The 26,042-nt window shown below is 52.3% G+C and overlaps 1 protein-coding gene across 1 annotated transcript; it reads left to right on the top strand.

Annotated features, from left to right (window-relative positions):
• The first annotated feature begins 911 nt into the window (after positions 1 to 911).
• LOC149340162 (B-cell lymphoma 3 protein homolog) lies at positions 912 to 24,830 on the top strand. The gene is made up of 5 exons (XM_089548907.1): positions 912 to 1,652; positions 15,348 to 15,456; positions 20,563 to 20,764; positions 21,873 to 21,961; positions 23,522 to 24,830. The coding sequence occupies exons 1-5, from the start codon at positions 1,117 to 1,119 to the stop codon at positions 23,720 to 23,722; spliced, it is 1,137 nt and encodes a 378-aa protein (XP_089405033.1). The 5' UTR covers positions 912 to 1,116; the 3' UTR covers positions 23,723 to 24,830.
• Positions 24,831 to 26,042: the final 1,212 nt, after the last annotated feature.

Genomic DNA, 26,042 nt, shown 5'->3' with positions numbered 1-26,042 from the left:
AGACAGTCAGCTCCAGTCAAACGAAAAGAAAAACCGAAAAACCTCTCTTGCTAGACTACCTTGAAGTATAGGTGAGCAAAAAAATAATAATAAATACAGACAAAGAGAGCTCAGTGTTCGGTCTAGTACCATTACTTGCATTCCCTGGTTGGCGGAGTCGTTATGGCACTTGCCATTTCCACAGCGACGCAGGTAAATTCTCTGCCAAGAAACGGCGGAGGGGGTGGGGGGTAGTAGACATGAGGAACGGAAACTCGTGAGAGAAGGGGAATCAAGGAGGCGGGATGTGAAGTGAAGTTGGTCTCAGAGCCGTGAATAGAGAGATGACCCGCGAGGAATCCCGGCTTTGGCTCGCACGAAGCCGTCTGCGGAACGTCCGGCGGCGGTGCACTAACGACCGGCCCCCAGGGAAAGGTGGGCGGATGCAGCGGCTATCGCGGTGCACAAAGCAAAGTGAGCGCGCTCCGGTAAATCGCGACCCGTTCCCATCCTTCTCCCCCTTCGCTGCATCTTCCAGGCCGGCCTCTTGCCCGTGACCGTGAAGGTGGGGTCGTCGCCGCTGGCCAGCATTGTGTGTGTGACGCGGGGCGTGCGCTGCGCGCCGTACCCTACGGAGCAGCAGCGGCGGCGGCGGAAAGGGGGAACGGCCAGCGGCAGCTCGCCGACGTCCCAGGCGTCGCGGCGCTTTCGTGCCGCGAGAAAGAAGGGCGCGCTCTTCTCGCGCCGGTGCCGGGGTTTTCCAGGCCGGCGCGGGCGCGCGCGACGCCAAGCGGTTCTCGACAGCACCTCCTCTCCACCAGCGTTCGGGGCCGCTGCTGCCTGTGTGGTGCATCCGATAAGCGGAGAACCCCCCCTCGTCACGTCCCCCCCCCCCCCCCCCCCCCCCCAATCCTCCTCGCGAACTGCCCCACGCCAAATGAGCAGCGCCCGTTTTGAGCGCACGCGAGCAGCTCTCAGCTGTCAGTCAGCGCGCACGCGCGTGTGTGTGTGTTCCCTCCAGTGGCTATGCCAGCCTCTTCCTAGAGCGCGGTCGTGCCCCCACTACACGCGACGAGTGCCGGAGGACGCGACTTCCCGACGGCGTTCTCCTTCCTCCCCTGTGTGCTTCAAGAAGTGATGCCGACTGCGGCCGACGGCAGTGAACTAGCCGTGAACCCGGGCGCTACAACCGCGGCGCCCGCACCCTTGGTCCTCTGCGCCGGCAACAGCGGCGTTGTGTCGCGCAAGACGCTCAGCTCGGACGCGGCAGTGACGACCTGCGAGAAGCGCCAGAAGCGCTCACACAGCGAAGACAGCGGCTGCCCGGACTCGGCAGCCTCGGACAGCGGCCTAGTGTGCGACGACTGCTCGCCGCCGCCGTCTGCGACCCGTGAGTCGTCGGCGAGCTCCGAGGACTCGACCACGTCGGACTACTCGTCCGCGGGCAGCGGCACGGAACACGCCGAGTCGTCCTCGCATTCGGCGCTTGCCGGCATGGTGGTGCGGCCAGCGCGGACGCCGCTCGTTCCGGCTGACGCGGTCGCGTCGGCCGTCAAGCCCACGTCCTTACATCAAGCCCTGCAGTTGAAGCGGGCGCGACGCTGTGCGCGCCAGGAGCATCGGCGCTCGCTCGAAGTCAAGTACGCGCTGCTCTCGGACGCCGATGGAGACAGGTGAGCACGCCTTCATCCAGTCTCTGGCGCTATCGCCGCTTTCCGACGCGTGTCGCGGAAGCGTGGTGGGCGTCTTACTCATTCCTGCCGGCGGGGGGTGATGAGTCAGGAGTGGAGGTCTTTTGTTGCGTCATGTGTTCGGCGATTCCCCTTTGTATCTGCCTCTGAATGGCTGCACCTCTGCTAGGACGGCAGTAAGAGTGTTAAAACAGAGACCTTGCACTCCTGCTTCTGCACACGCTGGAGCAAGGCGGGCTTGTTGAAAAAGAGCCGCGTATGCCTTGATATACATAACTATACCAAGTGCAAAAAATAAGTCGTGTCCATTGCTACGGCACAGAGATGGTAGAATGCCAGAGATCAAGTTTAGCCCGTTGGTTATTGATCATGCATTATGTCAGAGTAATGCCCTTACTGGTCAAGGAGACGGAGACGCTGAACAAAAGAGTGACGTTATGAATGTTATTTTTATTATTGCGCTTTTACTTTGCTAGCAGATACACGGAGAAGCGGACAAGCTTGACCAAGTGACCTGTTCCGTGCGCATGATGAGTTTGTGAACCTGTTAAGCAATATTGCATTACTTCATTAAATCATAGCCTCTTAGCCTGGTGTAACACCTGCGTAATTCCTCCGTCGTGAGATTGCAGTGCGAAGTCCAAAAGCTAAATCTATGCAGCGTTCTCTTCCGTAGAAATCTGATCGTGCACAAGGTGCTATGAGCAGCCTTACTCTGCACAGCGAATGTTACGACCACTATGACCATGCCTCTTGCGTGGACAGTGCATTGCTGTTGGCGTTACGCAATCCACACGTTTGATATTACCATGCTGCGGAATAATGCGGGCATTCGCTGGAACTTTCTGCACTGTTAGATTCGCTAGCTGCACTTACCAGCAACAACCACACTTTTTTCCCTGACAACTGCGCAAACTACGTATGCACGAAAAGCTTGCTTTTCCGCACAACATGTGTGCCTGCTGACACACTTAGATTTCTTTTTTTTTTTTTTTGGGGGGGGGGGGGGGGTTAGCGCACTTTGCCTGACCCATGCCTTTCGAAACACTTACTTGGAATTTCTCGGTTCGTAATATGGCTCATAACAGCTGCGCAAATATAAGTGCTATAAGAAATCGAAACAATTATGTTGCATTCAAGGGCCTATTTTACTTTTACATCTGCATTGAACTTGAAATGTCGTTAAAGGTGCGGTGCGTTGAAGGTGAACTACCCAGAAGAAGCCCAATAAGTATGCTCCCCACTCATACGTGGGAAGTAATCGATGACAACATAACATTCAATGTTCCCCTTAAATCCGCTCTGGAGTGTGAGTTATGCCGGGCATCCTTTTTCGACGTACGATCTTTCTGCTCCTATTATTCCTGAGCAAGAACACATACAGAAGATCGCATGCGATTGGTGAGGAATGTGTAGCGCATGTTAGATAACAAGAAGAAATGAAACTGCGCCACAGTTATGCGGTTGGCACGACGAAGTCTCACAATCCTTCACAGCGCACGACGTAGCAGCAGCAGCTCGCGTCGAGGGGACTGGTTTAGGTTTTCCCTTCTTTTTGCGCTCAATACTGGACTTTCCGCGCCGCCGGGGTTTCCATGAGTGGGAGGCGCGCGGACCGTGCAAGGCAAAGCACTGGCATCCCCCGACCTCCCCCCTCGCGATTCTCAGTAAACGGCCTTGCTTCTCGATACCCGGCCAATCGGTTAACGCGGGCTTCCTCAAAGATCGCGGCTCCTTCTCGCGCCGAGAATTTGGACGGCGGGAAAAGAGACGCGGCTGTTTATGCTCGGGGCGTTCATACTCGGCGTCCGCACGTAAAACTGGGGAAAAAGGAGAAAAAGAAAGCCATCCGGGTGGTCGAGTGAGCAGCCTATTTCTTGTCTACGGAGAATTGTAATTCAACATGCAGGGGCGAGCACTGCGACAGGGAACAATTTCACGATTACGAGCCTTTTATTTTACCACCGCACTGCATCATGAATGTGCACGCACTGAGTTCGAATGTGCACGAAAAAGATTGTGCATACAAAAAAAAAATGCAACTTCTAATCTAAAAATGAACTACGCTTAATTCTCACTTGTACCAGAGTAGTAATCGCTGACTTCAAGCTAACAAAAGACTTCCTTTCGTAATGCTTCCCCTTGTTTGCTTTCGTACACATTTTGCTCTGTGTGTATGCACGGCAACAAATCACGGCGCAGCACGCAAACATTCCCGTAATCGGGTAGTCCAGCGTAGCATAGATTAGACAACCATTTTTTTTTTTTTTCGAGGCAGGCAGCTGTTAAAGTTTGTAGATGGCTTTTCGCGGCAGTAAATCACAACGATGAACGAAGAAGACGTTGTGTTGGCCGCGCTCGCCGCTCACGTTTTCTCGTCACGTCTGGCGGAGTACTTTGCTTTGCGTTACAGCCAGCGTTGAGAAGGGTGGAAGACTTGTGTACTTGCATCGCAAGGTGTGCGCTGCAGTAGCAACTATGCCATCGAGCACCGCCGTTGTTTTTACGATTACGCTGAAAGAAAACGGAAGCTTGACACGGCAGCTGGCGCTTTAACTGCACGCAAAATAAAGAAATGCTTAGTTGACTATTAAATACGGTCGACAGGCTTTGTTTTATCGTCGTAAACACAGCTGTTACAGTGCATCGGCCTCTGTGGAATCAAAACCCCGAAAGTGTATTTGTTTCCTCTTACTAAGTACAGATAGCTGCTTTTCCTTGTTTGTTTAAAGCTCAGTAATTGGTACGCAGCTATTTTTATTTATTTTTTTCGCGCGGCGTTGTGAGTAATGCCCCTCCTCGTATGCGGGTTTGCCCGACGCTGATATCACTACCTGGCGGAAAACACGGTACTGCGTCGGTGTGACGACCGTGGGAAGCACACGATCGTACGGCGCTTCGCCCCCGTTCTTTTGTGCAGGGGAAAAGCGAGAGCTGTACTACACACGTACGGTGGGCGCTAGCGACTGTCGTTTGTGGTGTTGCGTGTTTTTGCTTATATTATTTTTTCGCGCACACGCAGCTTCCTTGGTTAGAAAAAAAGCGCCTTTGCGTGCATACGCTGTCTTCCGAGAGTACAAGCCTATTACGCAACTGCGCCCTCGTCACACGCATACACACACGTTCGCGCGTCACCTAGTGTTCATTCGTCGACGAATCGGAAAATTCAAGCAAGCAACCGTCTTCGCCGAACGCACCGCCGAGCGAGATTGCATGTGCACGTGGCGCGAGCTGTTTTTTTCTTATTCTTCCGTCTCTTCCTTTCTCTAGCGTGAGCGAAGGATCGCTAACGGAAGCAGGATGCAGTCGCACGCCACTAACGTATGGACGCGAGGAAGCGTCGGAGTGCATTCGAAAGTCTGCCTGATTAGGTATCAGGAGTCACCAGCCGAGATCTGACGTCGAAATAACGACAACGAGCGCTCTGTACGGCCTGCCTTCAAACGTTTGACGCATAACATAAAGTTAATCGGCCCGTGCGCACGCGTTCCTTGCCTGCATCCTGCTGGCCAAACAGGCAGTATGGAACATGCGTCACAGACTGTCCGCCTTGGCGTCCGGCAAAACACGCGCGTGCGCAGTAGGTGCCCCGGCATGTGTAGGCCAGCGCTGGCTGGCGTGCAGAGAACACTCGCTTCTGCAGGAACGATGATGGCCGTTTCATTTGCCCCAAGGCCGTGCGTGACGGCCGCAGAGCGTGACAATCACGGTTGCCGCCCCAAAGCGTTGCCCTGCTTCGCGAAACGCGTTTGACGCAGGAGAGCTGGCCCGTCCCGTTTCCCTCAGCAAGTGTCCACGTGCGACAGAGCGTCCGTTCCGCTCTTCCGAGGAAGACGTTGCTCGAGACGGGCATCACTCGGACTTCGAGAAGAGTATTTGGAAGGGGATTCATTTGCACCTCCATACTTTCTCCCTCACGCTCTCTCTTTTCACTCCTCTCGTTCCCTCCCTCGTGGCACAGTCCAGGGTTGACTATAGTCACCTGACTTTGCTCCACCGGACAGCATGTAACACTTCAAGTTTCAAAGCAAACAACCAGAACGTTTACATTCTACAGGGCAGTATTTTGCAGCAACTATCTTTCATTCATTCGTTTTTGAAAGGCGGCGAGCCTATGAGCGCTGACATCGCAGGCGGCAGTGATAACGCGTGGTCCGCAGGACTCATCGACGCATCTTCGGTCGTGTGGCAGCGTTCAGCTCCTCTGGGCCTTCCCCACCATCACCGCGCGCCGCATTCCGGCGGCGCGGACATCGCCCCGCACGGTTTGCGTGCCGAGACATACGCGTTAGGGCTACGCCTAAGTGAGGGCGGCAATTAGGAAACGTGAGAGGTTTTTCCTCATCATTTCAATGCAGTCTATAACACACACTCTCGGCAAAACCATGCAGCGTCGCGCAAGCTAGGCACATAACTTCGTCCAATCAGGAGTTATAATTCGCACGGCTGTTCGTGTAAAATCTTGATTGGCCGGTACCCGCTCGATGGCCAATCACGAATGATTATGTGCGAATAGCTTGCGGGAACTCGGCTTCTGGTGAATGATTCCCGCTCTGTCTAGCCTGCGCAAAGTTGCATGGTTCTAGTGGCACTCATACATGAACTGCGGCTCTCATTTTTGCCGCGCGCGTATTTGACCCGCGGTGGTTGTTATCGTCGGCTCTTGGATTGTCTTCGCGGGCGGCGCTGTGACGTACTACATGCGCCGAGTTGCGTCATTTCACGAAGTGCACAACGTATACAAAAGGAACCACGACGGCGCATGGCTGCACGACTCGGATGCCGGCGTGATCGCTCGCACGTAGGCGGCCAGGTGCGCACGACAGCAAAAGAGATTGATCGAAAATATCTGACAAAAACCTTCCAGCCACTGCGTGGCTTCCTTGCACGCTGTTCTAGACGTCAATAACGCTGCGCCTTGCGTGACGGGGCTTCATTCCAAGCCACTATAGAGAGAAGAAATCAGAGAGTATCGAGGTTTATCTCGGCACATTTCCCCCGCACTCTGATCGCTGAGTGTATTTGTAACGTAAAGAAAAAAAAAAGCAGAACCGGCGTTTCAAATGACGCCATCTCTCCTTTTTCGCGCTTCTGTGACCTTGTTTGTGTTTTTTCCGCCGGTTTCGACTGCAGCCGACTTGTCACTATTCCGCGCATCTGCTGACGCTCGCATGTTTGCACTCGCGGGGCGGATGGGTTACGACTTCCGTCGTGGAAGGTTGCAGAACGGCCGACCTTCCCGGGGAGGTGCAGCCGGGAAGAGAGCGACAACCGGTTATAGGAAGCGCTGTTCGCAACGTCGGTAGTACCGAGGAGCTAGCCAGCTCACGGGGCACAACAAGCGCTCTAATTAGAGACCGGTCGGGGCGGCGACGCGGGGTTAGAGTGGTGTCATCGAACTTTCGAAAGACGCGGACATGGCAATTATGTACTTAAACTCCGGCACGGTGGTAGACGCACAAAACAGACATACAAAGCTTCCCCTTCAGAGATTAATTATACGCAGCAAAGATACTTATGAAAAAAAAAATCAAAAGTAGGAGATTTATTTTTGATTTTGACTTCGATGCAGATGCGTTGCCGCTTGCAACAGGTTCTTCGATGGGATGGCGCTGCCAGGGGTAGTTTTTAGCTGCTTATGCGGAGCAGACGGGTGGCGTAAGGCTTTCTCTCTATATGTCACTTGTTTCCATCGAGGAAGCAGTAAAGTGTGGGTGTTCTTGTCTCAGCCTGTCCACCCACCTACTGCGCGTTCCGGCGGTTTAAACGTGCACCGAGGATGCCTCGGCTCACGGATCTCACTCGGCGGATGTGCAGATATAGCGTGTCGCAGGTGACTGCTGCCGTAAATACCTTGGCCCCACACGACGTAAGAGCTGTCATCGATTCCGGCAGATCTAAATGACCCATCTGGGTGTACCTAGCGGCAAGAAGCGATTGCGCCAACTTCTTTCTCCTCCCGGGCACTGTCAGAGTCGCACGCCTCATTGAATTCATGCATCTGGCAAGTGACCAGAAACATGGCAGAAGGAACGGATGCGTATCGCTGAACTAGCTGGTGAATCGCGACTAATTCGTCGTCATCTGCATACAAACGGAGCGCTCGCTGCGGTGAGACAATGCGCATCAATCCTTGACGCGTGCTTCGCCGACAACGCTGTACAGCTGCATCAGCCATGCATCGGTTGACTCTCCAAGTGACGTCACTTTGGCGTCACGAGTGTATTGCACTGACGTTTGAGCGTTCCGCTCGAGGAAGGCGGTACGCGAACGAGCGCGACAGTGAACTGTAATCGCATCTTTGGTGAGCCTACGAAGGACACGTTAATCCTATCCGCATTAACGCCTCTTAGTTTGGTCTCGAGTGAAATTTCAACGTCATCATAGTATATGCAGCTCACAACAAGATGTGAAAATGTCGCTGGTTAGAGTGCTGAACGTTTAAACCTGCTGTAAGAGTTTACGCTATAAACCCCATTGGGCTTGTGCTCAGGACTCTTTCATTTGAGGCTCAGCTGGTTCCAAGCCAAAAGAAAACAAAAAGGGCTGGCATTTCACCGATAAAGGCGAAGCCGTCCGTTCCTGTCGTCACCGCGGCCACACCTCCGGTCGAAAGCGGACAGCGCCCGTCCCCCAAGCCGGAGGCGTGCCGGACCGACCGCGCAGTCGCGGCGTCGGGTGACTTCCGAGAAGCGCGAAGCCGCGCTCAGAAAACGGCAACGGCGCCGCGAGCGCGCGCCCGTTTCAGACAGCGGCCTTCGCTGGCCGAAAGTGCGCACTAGCCGTTCGATTTCAGTGCTGGTAGTTTCCTGGTCCGGCAGGCAGCGGCGAATAACAAATGCGCGCGGAGACGCGGAGAGAGCGAGAAAAAAAGAGGAGAAAACAAGGAGGAAGAAGAAGTAATGGTGGGGAGATATATGATTCCCGGCCTACATTATCTCCTAGAACATCGCCAGCTTCGAGTTCGATTATTGCCATCGGCTAGCTGCGTGCGCGCGGCGATTCCGAGAAGACACCGCGAACGCGCGGCTCGCGTGCGACCGCGTGCCGGCGGTGGTTTCCCCGCGACGCACTTTCCTTGAACCCTGGAAGGAGAAGAAACGACGTCACCGCTGCCGCCGAGAGGGGGTCTTCCAGCAGCGGCAATGCGCAGACAAGGAGAGACACGCGGCCCTGAACTGCTTGCGAGAAAGGACGGCTCCCGCCGAGCGCACGCGCCGCATGCCCCTCAAGCGCCGAATGTGTATACGGAGCACGTGCTCCCTGCCGCAGTCTTGCGTAGCAGCAGCCCGAACGGTATACCACCTCGGAAGGCCTTCGCCGTGCGCGTGTCTGGACTCTCCGGCTAGAGGGCTGAGTTGTCGTCACACTCGACTAGATTTGTTATTGTTCTGCGCATGCGTCTTGACGCCCCTGCTGTTCCCCTATCCCCGTAATTGATAGGGTCGTGCTATTCGAAAACTACATATTTTACGTCCGCTCCTTATTAATACGGAAGGGGGGCCGGGGGTGGGGATGCAGAAAATTTCCGTGTACTGACATTGCTGTTCAAATTGCGAAGAACTCCACCAGGCAGAAGTCGATCAGCATTTTCCTGGCCACGGCCGTCCTAGCAGCCCGCTGCGTATCTCTAGGACGTCAAAATGGCGCATCTTAGTTCCTTATTTTGGTCCGCGGAGGCAGGCACTTCGGATCGCTCGGGTCACGTGCAAGGCAAAGTGAATCGGGAGTGCTACGCCATGCTTGGACACGTGAGATAGTGAGATTGAAGAGCGCTCATGCAGGATCGCGAAACACTCATGAAGTCGCCGTTCCAGATCGTCTGCTGCGCCGTAGCCGTCGAACGAAGGCAAAAGATGCCTTTCAAAAACAGGCTCCTCCTGCCATCAATTCTCGCGCTGAAACGAAGCGTAGCGCAGCTTCTGTGAACAACGTGTGCAAACAATTAGGTTCGTCTCAGTCCAAGCATGCTCTTACTGCCTCCGGCACTATGAGTCGTATTCCATATACGCAAGCGTGTGCAACGTCGCGCGAGATTTTCGCAAGAGGCAGCAATTTAATTTTCCTTCTCTTACCCACAAGCTAGGGGTCTTTCCTTCTCGCTCTTATTTCGTAACACACGTGAAGCCGGCCAAAAGCGCGTGTCTTGGATTTTCATCGCGTCGTGGTTACGTCGCGTTAGGCTCGCCGGCAGCTTCGTCTCTTCTCCCCAAGTTTTCCCCGATCCGAGCGTTGTCATTAAAGCACGGGATCCCCTCGTGCAATGCGTATAGTAATTGTCGCCGTGACATCAGCGCGCCGAGAACTTCCGTCCGTCCCTTGCGGGCTTGCCCCGGGGGAACGCGCATTACAACGAAAGACACGGCGATGTGTCCGTAGCGAAGCGGCGGAGGCATGAATGGTCGGGCGGTAGTCACGCCGTTCGCCAAGCACTGCAACAAAACGTGAAGGCGGCGAGCGTATCCGGGGCTGACCTTGCGTCTTGTCCAGCGTGTTCCTCTCCCTCTCTCTCTCTCTCTCTCGTAATGCTCGCGGTTCCCTTGAGGAGGAAGCGGCCGTGCGATGACAAGAGTGTGGAACGAGGATCAAAAGCGGAGAGAGGACCTCAAATGGACGCTCTGCTCGGAGTGGCCGTAGCACTTTTGTCACACGCGGGCGCACCGGTGAAACTGTTTAGGGCAGCGCGAGCCGTCGTCGTCTATAAGTGTGGTAGCGCCTCGCTTCGGACACTCTTCACCACCGACCGCACATTAATGAAACGCAGTGAGAATAGAAAGAGAGTAGTCGTTGCAGAAATAGAAGGGAAAAAAATGGTTTTAAAGAAAATGGCGCAGTAATTGTCTCACATCTCGGTCTACATCCGAACCGCGCCGTATGGGAAGGGAGCCACCCATTTATTTTTTAGTGACACCGAAAGTTGGGCAGCACAAAATTTTCTGAAGCTGCGTTTTCAGCAAAGGTTGTGTAGCCGTGAAAGGTCTTTTTCTTTCGGTAGCTTCGCTCTATCCTGGCTGTAAACAATACGCGCGATCACCGATGAACGAGCAGAACAACGACGCCTGATAATGGAGACAAGCCACGCTTTCGTTGACGTGCTCTTGACCCTCGATATCGCGCATCGAAGTTGGCAGGCCCGCATTCGTTATCGGAGGACGCAAGCGACCTCGGCCCCCATCCCACGCCGCGCTTTCTTTGTCCGCAATGTTAGAAGGAGATTCGATCCGCAGAACTGGCCGCATTCTCGAAACTTTGTGTTGCTGAAAGCCTAGTGTCACTGGCTGGAACATGAGGGCCGACCTATCATTGCAGTCGACGAAGCAGGTAAAACAGTTTTGTCAGTGCCATCACTATTTTTTATCCGCGTAGTACAACTTTTTCATTGAATATTCAGCTGCCATCACAGTCAGCCAATTTAGCAAGCCTGTCACTTTCCTGTCCTGTCACTTTGGGCGCCAACTGTTTATGCGCAGTTAGTAAGCGAAGTTGGCTGCCAGCTCAAGCGGATCGCGATAATGCATTGCGCAATCCTATAGAACTCTCTATCGCCTACACCGCTGTTTATTATCAAAATGGATGAATGAAAGGCTCAAAATCAATGTCAACAGCAACAAACTTGTGTGCTTTAATTGGCATGAATTGTTCAGTTTTTAGGGCAGAAAGTTTGCGCCTATTGTTGAACGCCACCGCGTCCCTCGTTGTTGCGCGCGACCATCGGCGAGTGTAGCTGCAGTTTGCACACAAATCGGCGGACCGCCCATCTACTGGCCTCGCTCGCGCGCACCTCCTCGTCCCGCGGCCGGCCAGTGAGCGGCGCCCCAGGAAGCCGGCGCTGTCCGGCAGATGGATGCCTGCACGCACGCTCAAGGTGGTGGAGTGGGGATTCCCCCGTAGCGCGGCCGCCACACCACACCACCGTCCGACGGGTTTTGTCGAGGTTGCCGTCCACTGCCGCTACCGCGGCGGCTGCGTGGCGGCCGAAGCCTCTCCGCCGGAGACGCGTTTCACGCACGCAGTTGACGGGTCGCGCTCGGCGAGAGCTGGGAATTTGGTGCCAAAGTGCTACGGAAGATACTGTGCACTGAGCTTAATGTAATTTTAACACGTGTGCCTAAGCGCGCAACATGGGTGGTTGGTGGGCCTGTTGGTGCAACGAGATAGAAGAGGGCGCAGGACGAAGTTGTACCAACAACAAAAAAACATACAAAAAGCGACTACCAAAAAATGCACTTGTGAAGGGTACAACTATACCGCTACATACCAGCCGAATGCAGCACGCAAGGAAACCGCAGTACGTTTAGGCGCGTTATTTTTGAGACCGGCGTCGTGTTGAGCATGCAAGAGGCTCGAATTCATCGAATTTATGATCAAAACTCGGATGAGAACTGGAAATGGGAAGAAAGCTTCTTGATGGGGTGGAGATCTGCCATCGATAAGTCGTGAATGGTTAAGCAAAATCGCTTACCGGTATTCTTGAGACGATGCTTGCACGATCTTGAGAAAAAACACAGCGCTTGCAGACAAAGGACCAGAACAAGAAGGACACACAATTGCGCTGACAAGAAGGACACACAACTGCGCGGTCCTTTGTCTGCAAGCGCTGTGTTTTTTCTCAAGATGTACCCCAACCAACTCGCCCAGCAACACAGCTTGCACGAGCCGTGAGCTGTCTGAAAGAATTCCTATTGTCATGTTGAACGTCTTTAGATGGTACAGACCGGCTTTACGAAGACCATAGTTACCTAAGCTGCAATGACAGTTGAACTGTCGTCTATACACACACATGAATGAACCGCATAACCATAATAGTCATCTGACAATGCTATCTTCGACGCTATAGGAAGCTCACGAAATTAATGAAGTTGGACAAGCGAGAAACGAGCCAGAGCCTTCAAGGACTCTTTCAGTCCCAAATCACAACATTCAAGCTGCTAATCTAGGCTGCACAACCTAAACATTTCCTTCTGCTGAAGCATGGGAAGTTGGGCGGCAGGTGGCAAGCTTCGAAGAAATATATACGCCCTGAGAAGGTGAAGCGCATCGATCTTCGGGAGCTGCGGGGAGAAGGCGTCTTCCAGAAACACACTGAACAGTCGCTTCTTTGAAAACTCGGAACTGTGTGCCCTGAAAAAACAATAACACAAAGGAAGATGGAATCCATCCATCTTCTTTTGAATGCTGATCGAATGAAGAATAGCGCTATAGGAGTGAAGGTCGAACTAATTTTAATCTAGCGAGAGTTCTTCTTTATCCGTGCACTCTTAGTTCGTTTGCTTTTGTGTTCATGTGCATGAGCGGCCGGTTGAACAAAAGCTGATAATTTCGCTTCATAAGAGGTGCGTAGGTTAGGTGGCTGCCACTGTATGGACATAGCCCCTCGCTGGAGTTTTGTCAAAGTCAAAAGCCCATCGAATATAGAAGCACTTTGTGTGCACGTGCCCAGCTTACTGAAAGACTGTTGCCTTCAGCACGTGCTTCTATGCATGTTGCAGCCGTCGACCTACATCGGCAGCGCCTGCTAGATTCGTTCGCTCCGCGCTAAACGCGTTTTATATATGGTCTCCATAATTCATATCGCGCATGTCACACTATGCGATCAGGTTCACGCACAACGCATCGCGTTCTCGATGGAGGACGCTTTTGCGCATCTGACAGCGTCAAAAAGTCGTTAGCTTCGCGCCTCCGTCATTAAGAGTGACGTCACATGCAGGGGCCTTCAGTCAGCATCTACGTACTACAAGGTCAACGCCTGCAACTCGAGGCACTTAGATGACGAATGCCTTCTCTGACAGCAACCCCGTTACAGATTGTCGCGCAGAGTGGCGTAGCTACGCAAGAGCTCACGAAGATAATCTTATTTTTGTTTCGTTTTCTGCCCCTATCCGGTTCATTCAAGAGCGGCGCGTATTAGGCCGTACAAGATAGCGGCGCTTGAGTTGTTTACCTTCCTCGTCCTTCGTCGATCTGTCGAGCTGTTTACACGGTGTGTGACCCAGTGGCGCACTGTTATATAGCGTTTAGTGCACCAGCCGGGAGCCCCATCCATCACGCACCGGTACACCTTGCTGTCAACGCAGGGGAACGACGCGCGTCCCGAAGACAGTCGCGCCCGTCCCCCACTCATCAGGAGCTCAATTGTATCCCGCCGCCACGCGACACTGACGCGGAGATCGCGTGTGACGCAAGCCAAGGGGACGGCGCGAGAGTGGCGCCCGCGGATGCCGTAATCGGGGGAAAATACACGCATTATACGCCTTCCTTCGGATCCTTTCGATTTTCTTCCATCTTGTTTTCTGTCTTTTCATTTCCCGTCCTCGACAAAGCTTCCGATGCAACAGATTTCGCCATGCACCGAACTCACTACTGTATACCTCTGCCTTAATTGCTCGACTAAGAATCTAAAACTGCCGAGTTTTTTGCTCACAATATCGGAAGCGCAGTTTAGGCTTGCTTCTATGAAATGTTACGCACAGTGTCTGAGCATTTAGCTTCGGTATTTCTTCTGCGTTAAAGGCTGTTTGACATTACTTTAAATTGAACTAAAGGACCCTTTTCTCTTTCAAGGAAACCTCCCGTGAACGACTAAGTTTTGCCGTAATAGTGCAAGCACACATGGGGGCTGTAGTATAAGGGTAAAACCGAAAAGGCAATCTGGGTCTGTCAGCCCCAGGGCAGGGCCGCTGTGATGCTTAAGAAGTGAGCCGTCATTTCAGTCTCTCAGAGGAAACTGAGCAGCTTCTGAAGGTTGACACAGATTGAAAATCTTGTCTTTCTTTTTTCTGTTCCTAGAGAAACGGTCGCGGGGAAAAGCAGTCGGTTTTGAGAGCCTGCTGCTGGAGTCCTTTCACACCACTGAGCAACCGCGCCGCACTCGCGTGCGCCGGAAAACCGTCTCCGTGTGCAACTGCGTGTGGTCCATGTCTGCTCCAGGACGCGAACACGGAGTCTTCGGCGGAGCGGAGAGAGCGCATGAGAGACCAAGCGCGAAGGGGCGCCTTTGTTCGATTAGGAAACCACCGAGAGAAAATAGGGACGCGGAACGGGCCACGTCTGGGGCCGAGCGCCGCAACCTCCGGCCAGGATCTCCGAAGCGTGGCCGCGATTGCGACGTTCAGACTCCTCGAAATCACCCGCATTGCCGGTGTTTGCGTCTCTGAACGGGCATACCTCATCCGCCGCAGCGACTCAGTGATTTCGCGGCGTTCCGCTGTTGAGCACAAGGTCAGGGGTTCGATAGCCCGCCAAGTTTGAGCAACGAAATGCGACGCCACGAAATGCACGAACTGCTCGTCCATTGGGATTTAGCTACAGGTTAAAATACAGCAGAAGGCCGGAATTAATTAGGCTTGCTTCACACCGCAAGCGTGGCCCTGGGACATGTTAACGCTAATAGCGATGTTGAAGTGTACTTCAGAAAAGTCTCAGCAGGAGGAAAGTCTGCAGGCTTTTAAACGTTGTAAAGTGAATGCCAGACATATATGCAACTTGCAGATCACCAAAACAGTCGTTTTATGTTGACCTGTCGATGCTGGACTGCGCATTTCTAACTTAAAATTGTATGAGGGGCGGAACATTACCGCGCAGGTCTGTCGAGTTTTGTTATTCGCAAGTCGTATATATGACGATGTCTGGTCTTCTGTGTACACGGCCTTTGCTCAGTTCTGTGCCCTTTTCACGCAGGCCCCTGCACATCGCCGTGCTCCACGACGACATCGCGCTCGTTCAGCGGCTATGCCGACTCACCAGGGCAGCGGGAGCCAATGTCGACGTCCTCAACAGCCTCAGACAGGTGAGCGCACGCTGCATCAGCTCGTCTGTCGCGCCGAAGCTATATACGTGCGAGCGTGACAAAAATGCTTTCGAGGTGCACAGTCTAGTTAGACCACTGCTGGCAGGAGCTGATTCGCCTGGTTCCGTTCGCTTACAAAGTAAAAAAAACAAAAAAAACAAAAGCGATTCTCTACTGAACATAAGAACGTGATTTTGAGATATCACAACATCATCTAAAGAATTTCTTTTGTCCAAAATAAGACGTTTGCAAAACCGCTCTACCAGCCACCTGTTGCTGACCTCACTGTTATTAGCGTGTTACCAATATCCGTTGCTTGACGTCTAGAGCAGCTTCTTCATGAAGCTGTAGAAAAAAAGGGGGGGGGGGGGGGGAATTACAGCGCAGCGAAGAGTACCTATGAGGGAGTAAGATAACTGGAAAAAATAGTCTGCAGGATTGCAAAACAAAGTTGCAAACTAGAAAATAGCGTTCTCATTTTGCAACTGACGCGCGAGCATTGTTCAAACGTGGATACGTGATGCTAGTCCAGACACTGGCGGGAAATACCGGCACTGAGCTAAAGGTGAATCACACAGAGGCTTTTCACCCAGCAGTTATAACAACAACCTGGTCGTCTGGTAGGGTTATATATAGCTCCTTGATATGCGCACCGACTCGCTCGTTCAGGTGGCAGAAACAAAGAGGCGGCAAAGGGAGGAGACTTCTCGCTCGAACAGTTTGCATCTTTGTTGTATATTATTCATGCATTTTTTTCGCCAAGCACGAAGAAAAACGAGCTTTATTGTGAACAATACGCAACACCTGCGCGGCGATGATTCGCTCCACAGACGAGCGAAACATAGAATACCTGTGCAAGGTGCGTTAAAAACGACACGGACAGACTTCCACTTGTGGCGTATTATGCTCATTTTGGAGAGAGAAAAACGGAAAGGAAACCTTGAGTGCGCTTACGTATACTTCTGCCTAAGCCTTGCATGGTCAACACCTATGCAAGCGCTTAAACGATGTTAATTGCTTTCTGAAAATGCAAATATCGCTCTACGTACACACCAACGTGCGCTTAATCAGAACACAAGTCAGTCGTTGTGCAGTGCCTTCGAGCAGGCGGTTCGACATCCCTCGATACACCGTGCGGTATAGTGCGCAAGAGCGACGGTGTCTCGCGACCTGCGCCTGGTCATACACGTTATGCACCTGCCCGAGAAAATGCGACTGTCGCCAGCACGGACACGGCGCAAAAAAAAAAGAAACAAAAAAAAACAGAGAATGGCGAAGAAAAAAAAAGTGGCAGTTTCGTCCTAGACGGTTAATCTAGTCAGCCAGCGCGCTGTGTTGGTTTTTCCCGCGTTGAAAGCCATGCCACTTTACAGAAGAAATATGTACGAACCGACTAGAGATTTTACGACTAGGTGCCCTCGGCCGTAACCATATCAGATGGGATGAAAATTCCAGCACCCGAAGGAGGGCGATGTGCCAAACTGTCGCTCGCTCTATCGGGCCTTTTTTTTTTTCAAAGACGAATGCTGCGCAACATACGCATGAGAAATCATGCGAGTTCATTTATTCACAACTCCCGCGGCGCCTATCACGATTATCATTTCCTAGAACTACCACGCAGCGGTTAGTAGTCAAAGGCTTTTATAGCAGTGTGTGGTAGGGATAGTTAGGGCGTGTGGAAAGCGCTCTCGTCTGAAACGTAACATTAGCGGGGTGCAGTTTATTTCATCCTTTTCTTCTTTATAACAACACCGGCGGGGTGGTTATTTTATTTTTTAAATCTCGTAGACACTGCTTCTGCAGCGTCTCTACTACCAGTGCGCGTTATTTGCGCAAAAATTAAACTTCAACACACAGTAAGACAAGTGCTGTGGCCGACGACCGCTTTGGCTGTTCGTAAAAAAATATCGGCCCCAAACGGGCGATGAGTTTCGGTCCACACTGAGCTGAGTTGCGTGCTCGTTCTCACTTGTCATGCTATCGTAGTAATTATTTTACAGCGCTTCGTCTTAAAATGGAAGTAAAAATGAGTAATCGACTTCGCCTGCAAAGACGCAAACAACTCTTCCATGCATTTGGTATTTATTTTTAATAAGGAGGGCAGTCGGCGCCCGCCAGGAGGCTATAAGGCCTCTAAGGCGGCTTTTCAATTACTTCGGTTCGTCCAGAGGGGCGAATTCCTGCACGTAAGCAAGTCGTAATTGGTTACATCGTTTCATAACCGCGACACGCCTGTTTCGAAGGATACAAAAAAACACGCGAGATCCATTCAACAGACCCGAGAGCTGGGATAATGGATTAGGTGCCCAACAACATCCCGTTTTGAGGCGACCCATCGTTTCGACAAACAATTCATTGTTCGCCTGCAGCACGCTCTTGCGCCGGGACCGAGCGGCCGGCCTTCCAGGCGAAGTTTTTGCTCCCGCGGTAATTCATCGCGCCAAGGCTATGCGGGCGACAGAGTGCGCGCTTCGTTGCTGGGTGGACCGGCGGACCGGAACGGCGTATGATTAACCGCGACACGGACCCATTACAGAGGAGTTACTACAGCGCGGTGGGTCCACAGAGGGGGGAAAGAAAATAAACAAGTAAGAAACCGGAGGGGGGGGGGGGGTGCAAAGGGGTAAAACCCAGCTAGGAAACCAATGTTAGCCCATAGCAGCAGCAGCAGCCGTGCGCTGGAAGGCGAACCATCGTGACAGGAGAGCCCCCTCACACCCGCTCCCTCGTAGGCTGCGGCACTCGGAAGAGGACCAGCACTCGGAGCGCGTTATCTTGATCGACAATCGCTCACTCCTTTTCGCGAGCACCACTACGCCACGGCCGGATTTTCCCCGGCGACCACTCAAAGCGCAGGCATGTCGGCGGTCACGAAAAAAAAGCAAAAAGGGTGGGAGAAACCGAAACAAAGAAGACACCGGCCCCGGTGGCTAAGACTACCGGGTAAGATGATAAAGAAGGCGTTAACAAGAACAAAAAAAAAAAAGGGAAACCTCTAAAGGAGGAATTCTCGGGAGAATATTGTCGCCGCTCTGACGAAGAGCGTCGTTGCGTTCAGCCGAGCGCGACGCCGGAGGTCAAGGAGTCGGGATTCACGCGGCGCTGCTGAAAATCCGGCGGCGACACAAAGTCGGTTCGAGCGAAGAGACGCGGCCGGCAAGGGAGAAGCAGCAAAATAATAAAAGACGATAGAGCGCTCAGCTCGGCGCCTGGCTCGTTCCCACAGCAGCAAGCAGTGTGCGCGGTGCGCGATCACTGGAACCTCTTTTGTGAAAAGCAGTGCCGGCGGAACACCAGGGTTTTTCCCCCGGCGGCGGCGATCGAAACAACGAGCACGCGGCCGCTCTTCTTTTCTTTTTTTGGCGGCGGCTCCGGCAGACGCTCACTCAGCGTGGACTGGGAACACGAGCGCGCACTGCACTCGCAGCGCTAGCCACCTACCCTCCCCCTTTTTGCCACTCGCAACAAGTAACAAACAAAGAAGGCGATAGACTAGCAACAACGAGCCCTGCCGAGATGAGCGGCGAGAGAGCGCTGTTCGGCAGCTTCCTCCGGTCCGACAATGGGGCTTTCCCGCCGCAACGGCGACTGTTGACCCTGCGGCAGCTGGCGTAGAACTCGAGTGAGAGAGGGGAGATCTGGAAGAGAGAGAGGATGCAGATCGGGGCCGACGGGAGTGCGAGCGTTGAGCCGGGTCACGGTGAACGAACGAGAGGCGCTTCCGCTGGGCGAGGACTTTTACGCCCCGAAGCCTTTCACGTGGCAGCTATTCCACCGGGGAGAGGGTGGCGGCGAGAGGGAAGGAAGATCGCTGCATGCTTATCACTTGGCCAACAAGTATGCCCGAGATGCTTTTCACGTAATCGGAAGAGCCGATAACGCGCCGGCTGGGCCACCCAAGGGTCGAATGCAGTAGTGAGTGTCAAGTACGCATAATTCAAGGGCGGGTGGTAAGTGATGTTGGTCGGTGAGGACTGTTCTCCCTGCCCCGTAAAAGCTTGGGAGTGGTGGCCGTAGCTGTCGCTCTCTGCGATAGATAGGCTCGTTCACGCCGTAGAATAGTGAGCTTGAGTGAGTATGCCTGCAAGCGTAAGAAGGTCCGAATAGAGAGTGACTGACCTGCTTAGCTGTGGAATCCCTACTTAACTTCATCCAGAGCAGCTTCCATTTTAATTTGCTATAACGTCGCGCACCTGTAAGCGCGAAAAACAGTCTGCAAATTGGGACGTCTTTCAAGGAACGAGTTGCTGACCATACTATACCATTCCCTTCAGTGCACTGTTGTCCTCTAATATGTAAGTGCTGCACCCGCGTCCACTAGCAACAGGATGGAAAAAGATGCGGTACTTTCGTTGACGCAACTTCACGGCACATCACGGCGCGCAGCTTAATTGCTGCTCTTTACGAACAGCAGCTTAGATGCGCCACGGCATGACGGTTTACATATGTCAGCAGGACATGAAAATCACCTCGTTATTGGCTTCGATTGCATAAAATTCGCTATTTTACGAGAAACAGAATACTGAACTTGTCGGAAGAACAAGCACAGCACATATGGCAGCTTGCTGCTGGATTTGCGTTATAAATCGACAAATTTTGCTCATGCGCATCCCGTTAACCAATAGCGAAGCACAAAAAAAGCCCCCCTCCGTGGTGAATCTGGGTTATGGCGTTCGGCAGATGAGCAGTATGGAGTTGTGGCCGTATATCGTTGAACATAAATGAATAATAATCATAACAATAATAAATAAAGACGCCCGTGTGCTGTGCGACGTCAGCGGATGTAAAATGTCTCTAGGTGGCCGAACTGCATGCGGCGCCTCTCTCTGCATCCTTTCACTCCCTCCTTCGTCGCTTCCCACACGGCGCGCATCACTCTCCACTGCGAGTGCGACATTTACTGCCCCTTTCCTTTTCTCACCAAACGTCGGCAATTTGCAATGAGCAAAGCGATAAAGATAGTGGCGAGAAAGTGGGCGTGCTTGCTATCCTTCTAGTTGCACTACAATACGTCCGGCTGCATGAGGGTTACTCGCATTGGCGCGACAAAGGTCACGGCTGTGCAATGGTGACACGTGGTGGTTTCCTTTTTATTGCCACACACAGACTCCGCTGCACCTGGCGCTGATCGTGGGCAACGAGCCGGCCGTCGAGGTCCTGCTCCGAGAGGGCGCCTCTGTGCTGCTCAGGGACCGCAACGGGAACACGGCGTTGCACCTGGCGCTCAAGTACCCGAGCCTGGGCTGCCTGCGGCTCGTGCTGGCCCACCGGCTCGCGCCCAAGATCGTCGACGTGCCCGACTTCGACGGTGAGAGCCCACTCCCGTTAGCCCTCACAGAGAGAGTCCGAGTGCGCGTTCTCTCTGCCATTCGCAATCCTCGCAGAAACAGATATGCTTCGAGTTATGACGGGTATGAATTTCGAACGTATATCTGAAACGTTTGGGCGCCCGTTTCAAAAATTAATTAGTACTAAAAAGACATTAAGGTGGTGTCCTTCAGACGAAAATAGTCCTCCGTGAAATACATAAAGATAGCACCACGGGGAACGGGGCAGCGCCCGCTAGAAAACTGCACCCCCCCCCCCCCCCCCTTTTTTTTTCGTTGATCCAGGCTACCGGCGACGATAGGACCAGTCAGAAACTCGAGTCGCTTCTATTTCGACGACATACTAGCGGGAACAATAGCTGAACTGCACGCTACAACTGGGGTCGTGAACGCGCACGTTTCCGAGCGTCAGGCGCGTACCCTACGCTTAGCTAAAAAAAAAAAAACACACACACACACACACATACCCGTAGCTCACAGTAGAGCTTATTACCCCTAATTCTCTTACTTCTCCTCCCTTTTTGGCACTTGCCGCCTGTCGAAAGCGCGACGGTGGTTGCGTCATATTCGCTCAGCTCGCTTAGGCCTACTAAGCGGTTTTCGCCGCATGGCCGGAGTAGCATGCTTCTCTGATACTGAGGGAGCACCTAAGCTCGCGGGAAAATGAATGTGAGAAAATGCCGAAGCAGTTCCGTTTCACCAAGTGTTCCACTGCGATGTCTTAGAAATTCATCAATGCCGAGAGAGAGTACGTGAGGGATTAGCAGGAAGCTCCTTCCGGGAGTGAATTAACATGCTTCGGGGCATCAGAAACACGTGCGTCTGCCACTGCCGCGCTGTCGAGATATACGCAAGGCGTGACTAACGAAACCTAGGTCTGGAAGGATTGTCAAAAACAGTAATGAAAAACTCAAATGATGGATAGAGTGAGCCATCAACGTATGCGTATTTTATTACACAGTGGATCATTACAAACAGGTGATAGCTTTCTGGCACCTTTACACGCGTGTTTTACGCGTGCTAATCGCACGCACCCATCTCGATGTGTTCTGAGGAGACATTACTTATGCAAATCTTTCATGATCGCAGGTTACTCCCCTCTGCACCTGGCAGTACTGCTCAATAAGCCGGAAGCGGTCAGCCTGTTAATCAAGGCCAACTGTGATATAAATGTTCCTGTAAGTATACCTTTTCTGTTGCTCTCCCTTTAAAGTTGCGTCGTTCGCAGCCTGGCGCCAAAGGGAAGAAAGGGGGCTATGGAAAATGGAACGCTAAAGGACTATAATATATGATCGCAAGGCTCGCTCCGCACGACTTAGAGTTCGTAAATAAAAAAAAAAAAAGAGGGGGAGGATTGCGTGCGCAGTCGGCCCATCGCGCCCCTCCCTAGCTACTGCGCGTGCGCAGGAGGCGTCCGGTAATCCGCTATACGTCTTCCCACTACGCCTCCGCTACGCTAAAATTTTGTAACCAAGGAACGTCAAAATTGGCATGTTCGTCCAACTTCAAGCTTGCTTCACGGCATAGCTGGGTTGCGTTGCGGCATAGCCCCATATCTGTTGGAACTTTCGCGCAGTGGCTGCGGCCCTGAAGTGTGCAGCAGCCTTTTAGTGACGCGTACGAAATAGCCAACTGCCGTTAGCCGGCGGCCAGATAACGATTAGCCTAGTATCGACTTCCGTAACGTACTTTCCTAATACTCTGGCTTTTTTCAGCCGTCGAATAGCCCCTAAAGAGCGTTTTCAACTGGCCGCACCACCCAAACATAGAGGTGTAGAAAGAGGTAAGGGGCTAAGTTGAGAAGAAGATAAACGTAGTACATCGTGTAGAAAAATGCTTCGGCCTTGCCCCACCGAGCACATTTCTCAAGGCAGCGCAAATGCATGCGTGAACTAAAAAGCGCGCAGATCGCGCGTACGCTTACGCTGTATGCGAGTTACTTCGATGACAGGACACGACTCGCGTTGCACCCGGCATGATTACAGTAATAACGAATTACTTTCTCTTGTATATGACCACGCGAAGCACGTGTATAGGGAGCAGTCCCATTCCTATCGCACTCGCCAGTAAACATCCGTGGCGTCATATATTAAGCCGACGTCACGCTGTGTTTGGGCAGCCTTTGCAGTTGCTTGCGAAAGCGCAATTTCCCAAGGAAAGTGCGTCCCACAGCTCTCTCTACTGGAGGCATCGCGTCGGGAATGCATGATGCGCAGTTCTTATGGAAGCCAGGTCGGAGCGCTCCCGTTTCCCTCTTGGATATTTTTTTTTTGTCGGCGCGAACCGGTTATTTCTTTGCCTAGTTTTCACCTACCGTTTTACATGCAGAGTGTTGCGCCTGCAGTGCCCAGCATGAGTACAACTAATGGCTCAATCCTAAATAGCTGCAGGATTTTTTTTTTTTTTTCGCTTTGACTAAGGCTTCACGCGTAGCACGACAAATCGTGCCGCCTCTACTGTACCACGCAGTTAGATCAAGTGCCCAGCAAGTGGCAAACTCAAGTAAAATTACACTAGGCAGTCTTCAAAATCGATCTGAAACATGGACATCTACAGTGGTAAGCTAGCTGACGGTGCCGTCCAATATGAGCTGTGGCCAGCTATGGCCTAGGCCAATTTTTTGTGCCGTTCGTGATCGAACAGCTGTGGTTTCATTTATTGTCCGTGCCAGCTGTAGCCATCCAGTGCTAAGAAGCGTAGCTGGTTTATTAATGGCGCTTTTTTATTTGCGTGTGCAGGACTGCAGAAGCGGACGGACGCCGCTGTACCACGCCATCGCGCTGCAACGCGAGCACCTAGTCAAGCAGCTCGTGTCGCACGGCGCCAGCATAGAGGCCCAAGACTACGCGGGACACTCGTGCCTTGCGCTCGCCAAAGAAGCCAAAAGCCCCTGCCTGGCACTGCTTCAGCAGGGGAAGGCGTCCTCGCTTTGCAGCTGACCGTGGCGGCACCAACTGCCAGGATGCGTATACACACCGGAAGAGCACGGGTCGACCCCGTGTGCCCACCAAACACGCTAAGGAACAATGGCACGGGCGCGACATCCATCGTCCCACGTCCGCCGTGCCCCACTCAAGAACGGGCGGCAACCCCGACCGCCAAGTGCCAACGCGACGAGCTGCCGACAGGCAGGGCTCTCTTTGTCGTACCGGCTGCAGAACCCGCACCTGTACAACACGTGTTCCGAAATCCAACGTGCTTTGTTGGTTCAAAATATGAAGGCTTGCAGATTGTGGCGCCATCTGCGGGAGAAAATCGAACTGTTTGCAATGGTCATCTGCTGACAAGTTCACATAGGCGGCACCTCGGTCTGCAAGCCTTCAGAAACGGCCGCAAGAGATGCATGGATTTTTTTTTTTTAGAATGCAGCGTCTGCAACTGCTACATTTGAAGAACCCTAGCCTATAGGGGCACGCAACACCTGAGTGAAGCACTGCGACCCACATCATGCACACTCTGTGCCAGTGAAACTGCCAACTGTGCCACCATACAAAGAGTCACCATATACAAAGAGTCACTCCTGGATTCTTTGTACCAACCTTCTTGTGAAGCATCTGATCCTGAATCTGCTCCCCATCTACCAACGTTGACATGGAATCATCCAGGCATCCTCACTAAGTCAACCACAACATCACAAGATAATGACTTACCAAGCACATTCAGGAAAAAGCATGATGTGCATGCTTCAAAGACACTCCAACCTAGCAGTTACTGCAATCAAGAAGCACTGCAAGCAAGGTGACCAAAGAACCCAGCGAGAATTCAAGGCCGTCTTCATACCATTGACAACGTTGAATACATTCAAGTGAAAACTACGTGTTTGGCGAAGACTACATGCTCCTCACCAGTTGGCTGACACGTGCAGCCGAAGTTTGTGACAGGAGGCAAAGGACAGACAGTGAGGACAAACCAACTGTCCTTCAAGAGTGTATTTCCACAAAGTGCTTTGTGGTCCTAAGTGGGGGGCGACAGTGCTTGTGATCCTGTTGTGTGAAAGTGCGCTGGCACCAGCATATTTATTAGCATTAAAAAAACTTTTTCCAGGTACTGTCCGTGTGTGGTGGAGTGTCTCAGTCTTAAAGCAACATGTTTCAGTTGTTGCTACAGGCTATTTGATAATGGGTAAAAGAGAACAAAGTGCCTGAACAACAAAAACGCAGTTGAGCACAGCCTAGGCTGGTAATTAACTCATTCTTACAGCAATTAAAAATCTAGTGATCAAAGCAGGTTGCTGTAGTCTTATTCAAGTTATACTACTTCAGTTAGTAAATACTAAGACATACAGCATCACTGTGCAGAAGTTAAATGGGCACTTTGATTACGTGATTATACAATCGACCAATGGCACCATTTTTTAGTGCAACACATCGCCCAACCTGCAGTATGGGCTATTCCTTCAATGAAAGGGGCTCTGAAAGGGAGCTCTAATAAAGTTGTGGTATGCCTGGGATGTTAAAGGATGCCGCTTCACGAATAACCTTCAGCAAGAATGCTTTTTATGCGTTTTGCAGGACCCGAGTTATCTGTAGTCACAATTTGATATTTAGCATCTTCGCGGCTTTCCCTCTGCTTGCCCCTTTTTACACACAAGAAGGCTGGCACTCCTCCGCTGGCCCAACCACAGGGGCGGAGCTTCCCGATCTGTCAGAGCTATACTGCTTACTAGCCGCAGCCATGGTAGCTGCTCGACGTCTAAAAGAATCTTTGACCAGTAGCTGTCTCTGAACTGGTATGCACAGGAGTGCGCAACACAGAGGAGGATGATGACATGAAAAAGTCGCCGAAAGTGCATGGCAACTTTCACATGTCATTGTGTTCTCTGCTGCGTGTGGAAGTGTATTATTTGGCTCAGGCGTTCATGACAACACAATGCAATGACTGACAAGTTCTTGTAAGGTGTTTCAGAGCCCCTTAAAGGGCCTATGCAATAAATTAATTGAGATTATGTAAAGCAGACGAGAGATAGGCATTTCATCACTAGTCACCCCAGAGCAAAAATTTTTGAGCTAGCATCAATAACAACGAAGATATAGACTATTAAAAATTACGCTTCTCTCCCCCCTCAACTTGTACACGCTGGGCACATGAACACGTCATTCGCTAACGTTCGGTTTGCGACGTCTGGTTGTCACACCCAGCACCCCAGCAGCAGCGTCGGCAGCGCCTCCAGTCTCTCTTCGCCTTCCCGGAAGATGTATTCATCTCGGGCGGACGAAAAAGACACTGCGAGTGGCTCCAGAACTCCCGACAGAAAGAGGT

Source organism: Amblyomma mixtum, chromosome 6, assembly GCF_055824585.1.
Source record: "Amblyomma mixtum isolate Tamu chromosome 6, ASM5582458v1, whole genome shotgun sequence".
Classification (NCBI taxonomy): Eukaryota; Metazoa; Arthropoda; class Arachnida; order Ixodida; family Ixodidae; genus Amblyomma; species Amblyomma mixtum.
Note: the sequence above shows the minus strand (reverse complement) of the source record. Positions and strands in the feature narration are given on the sequence as shown.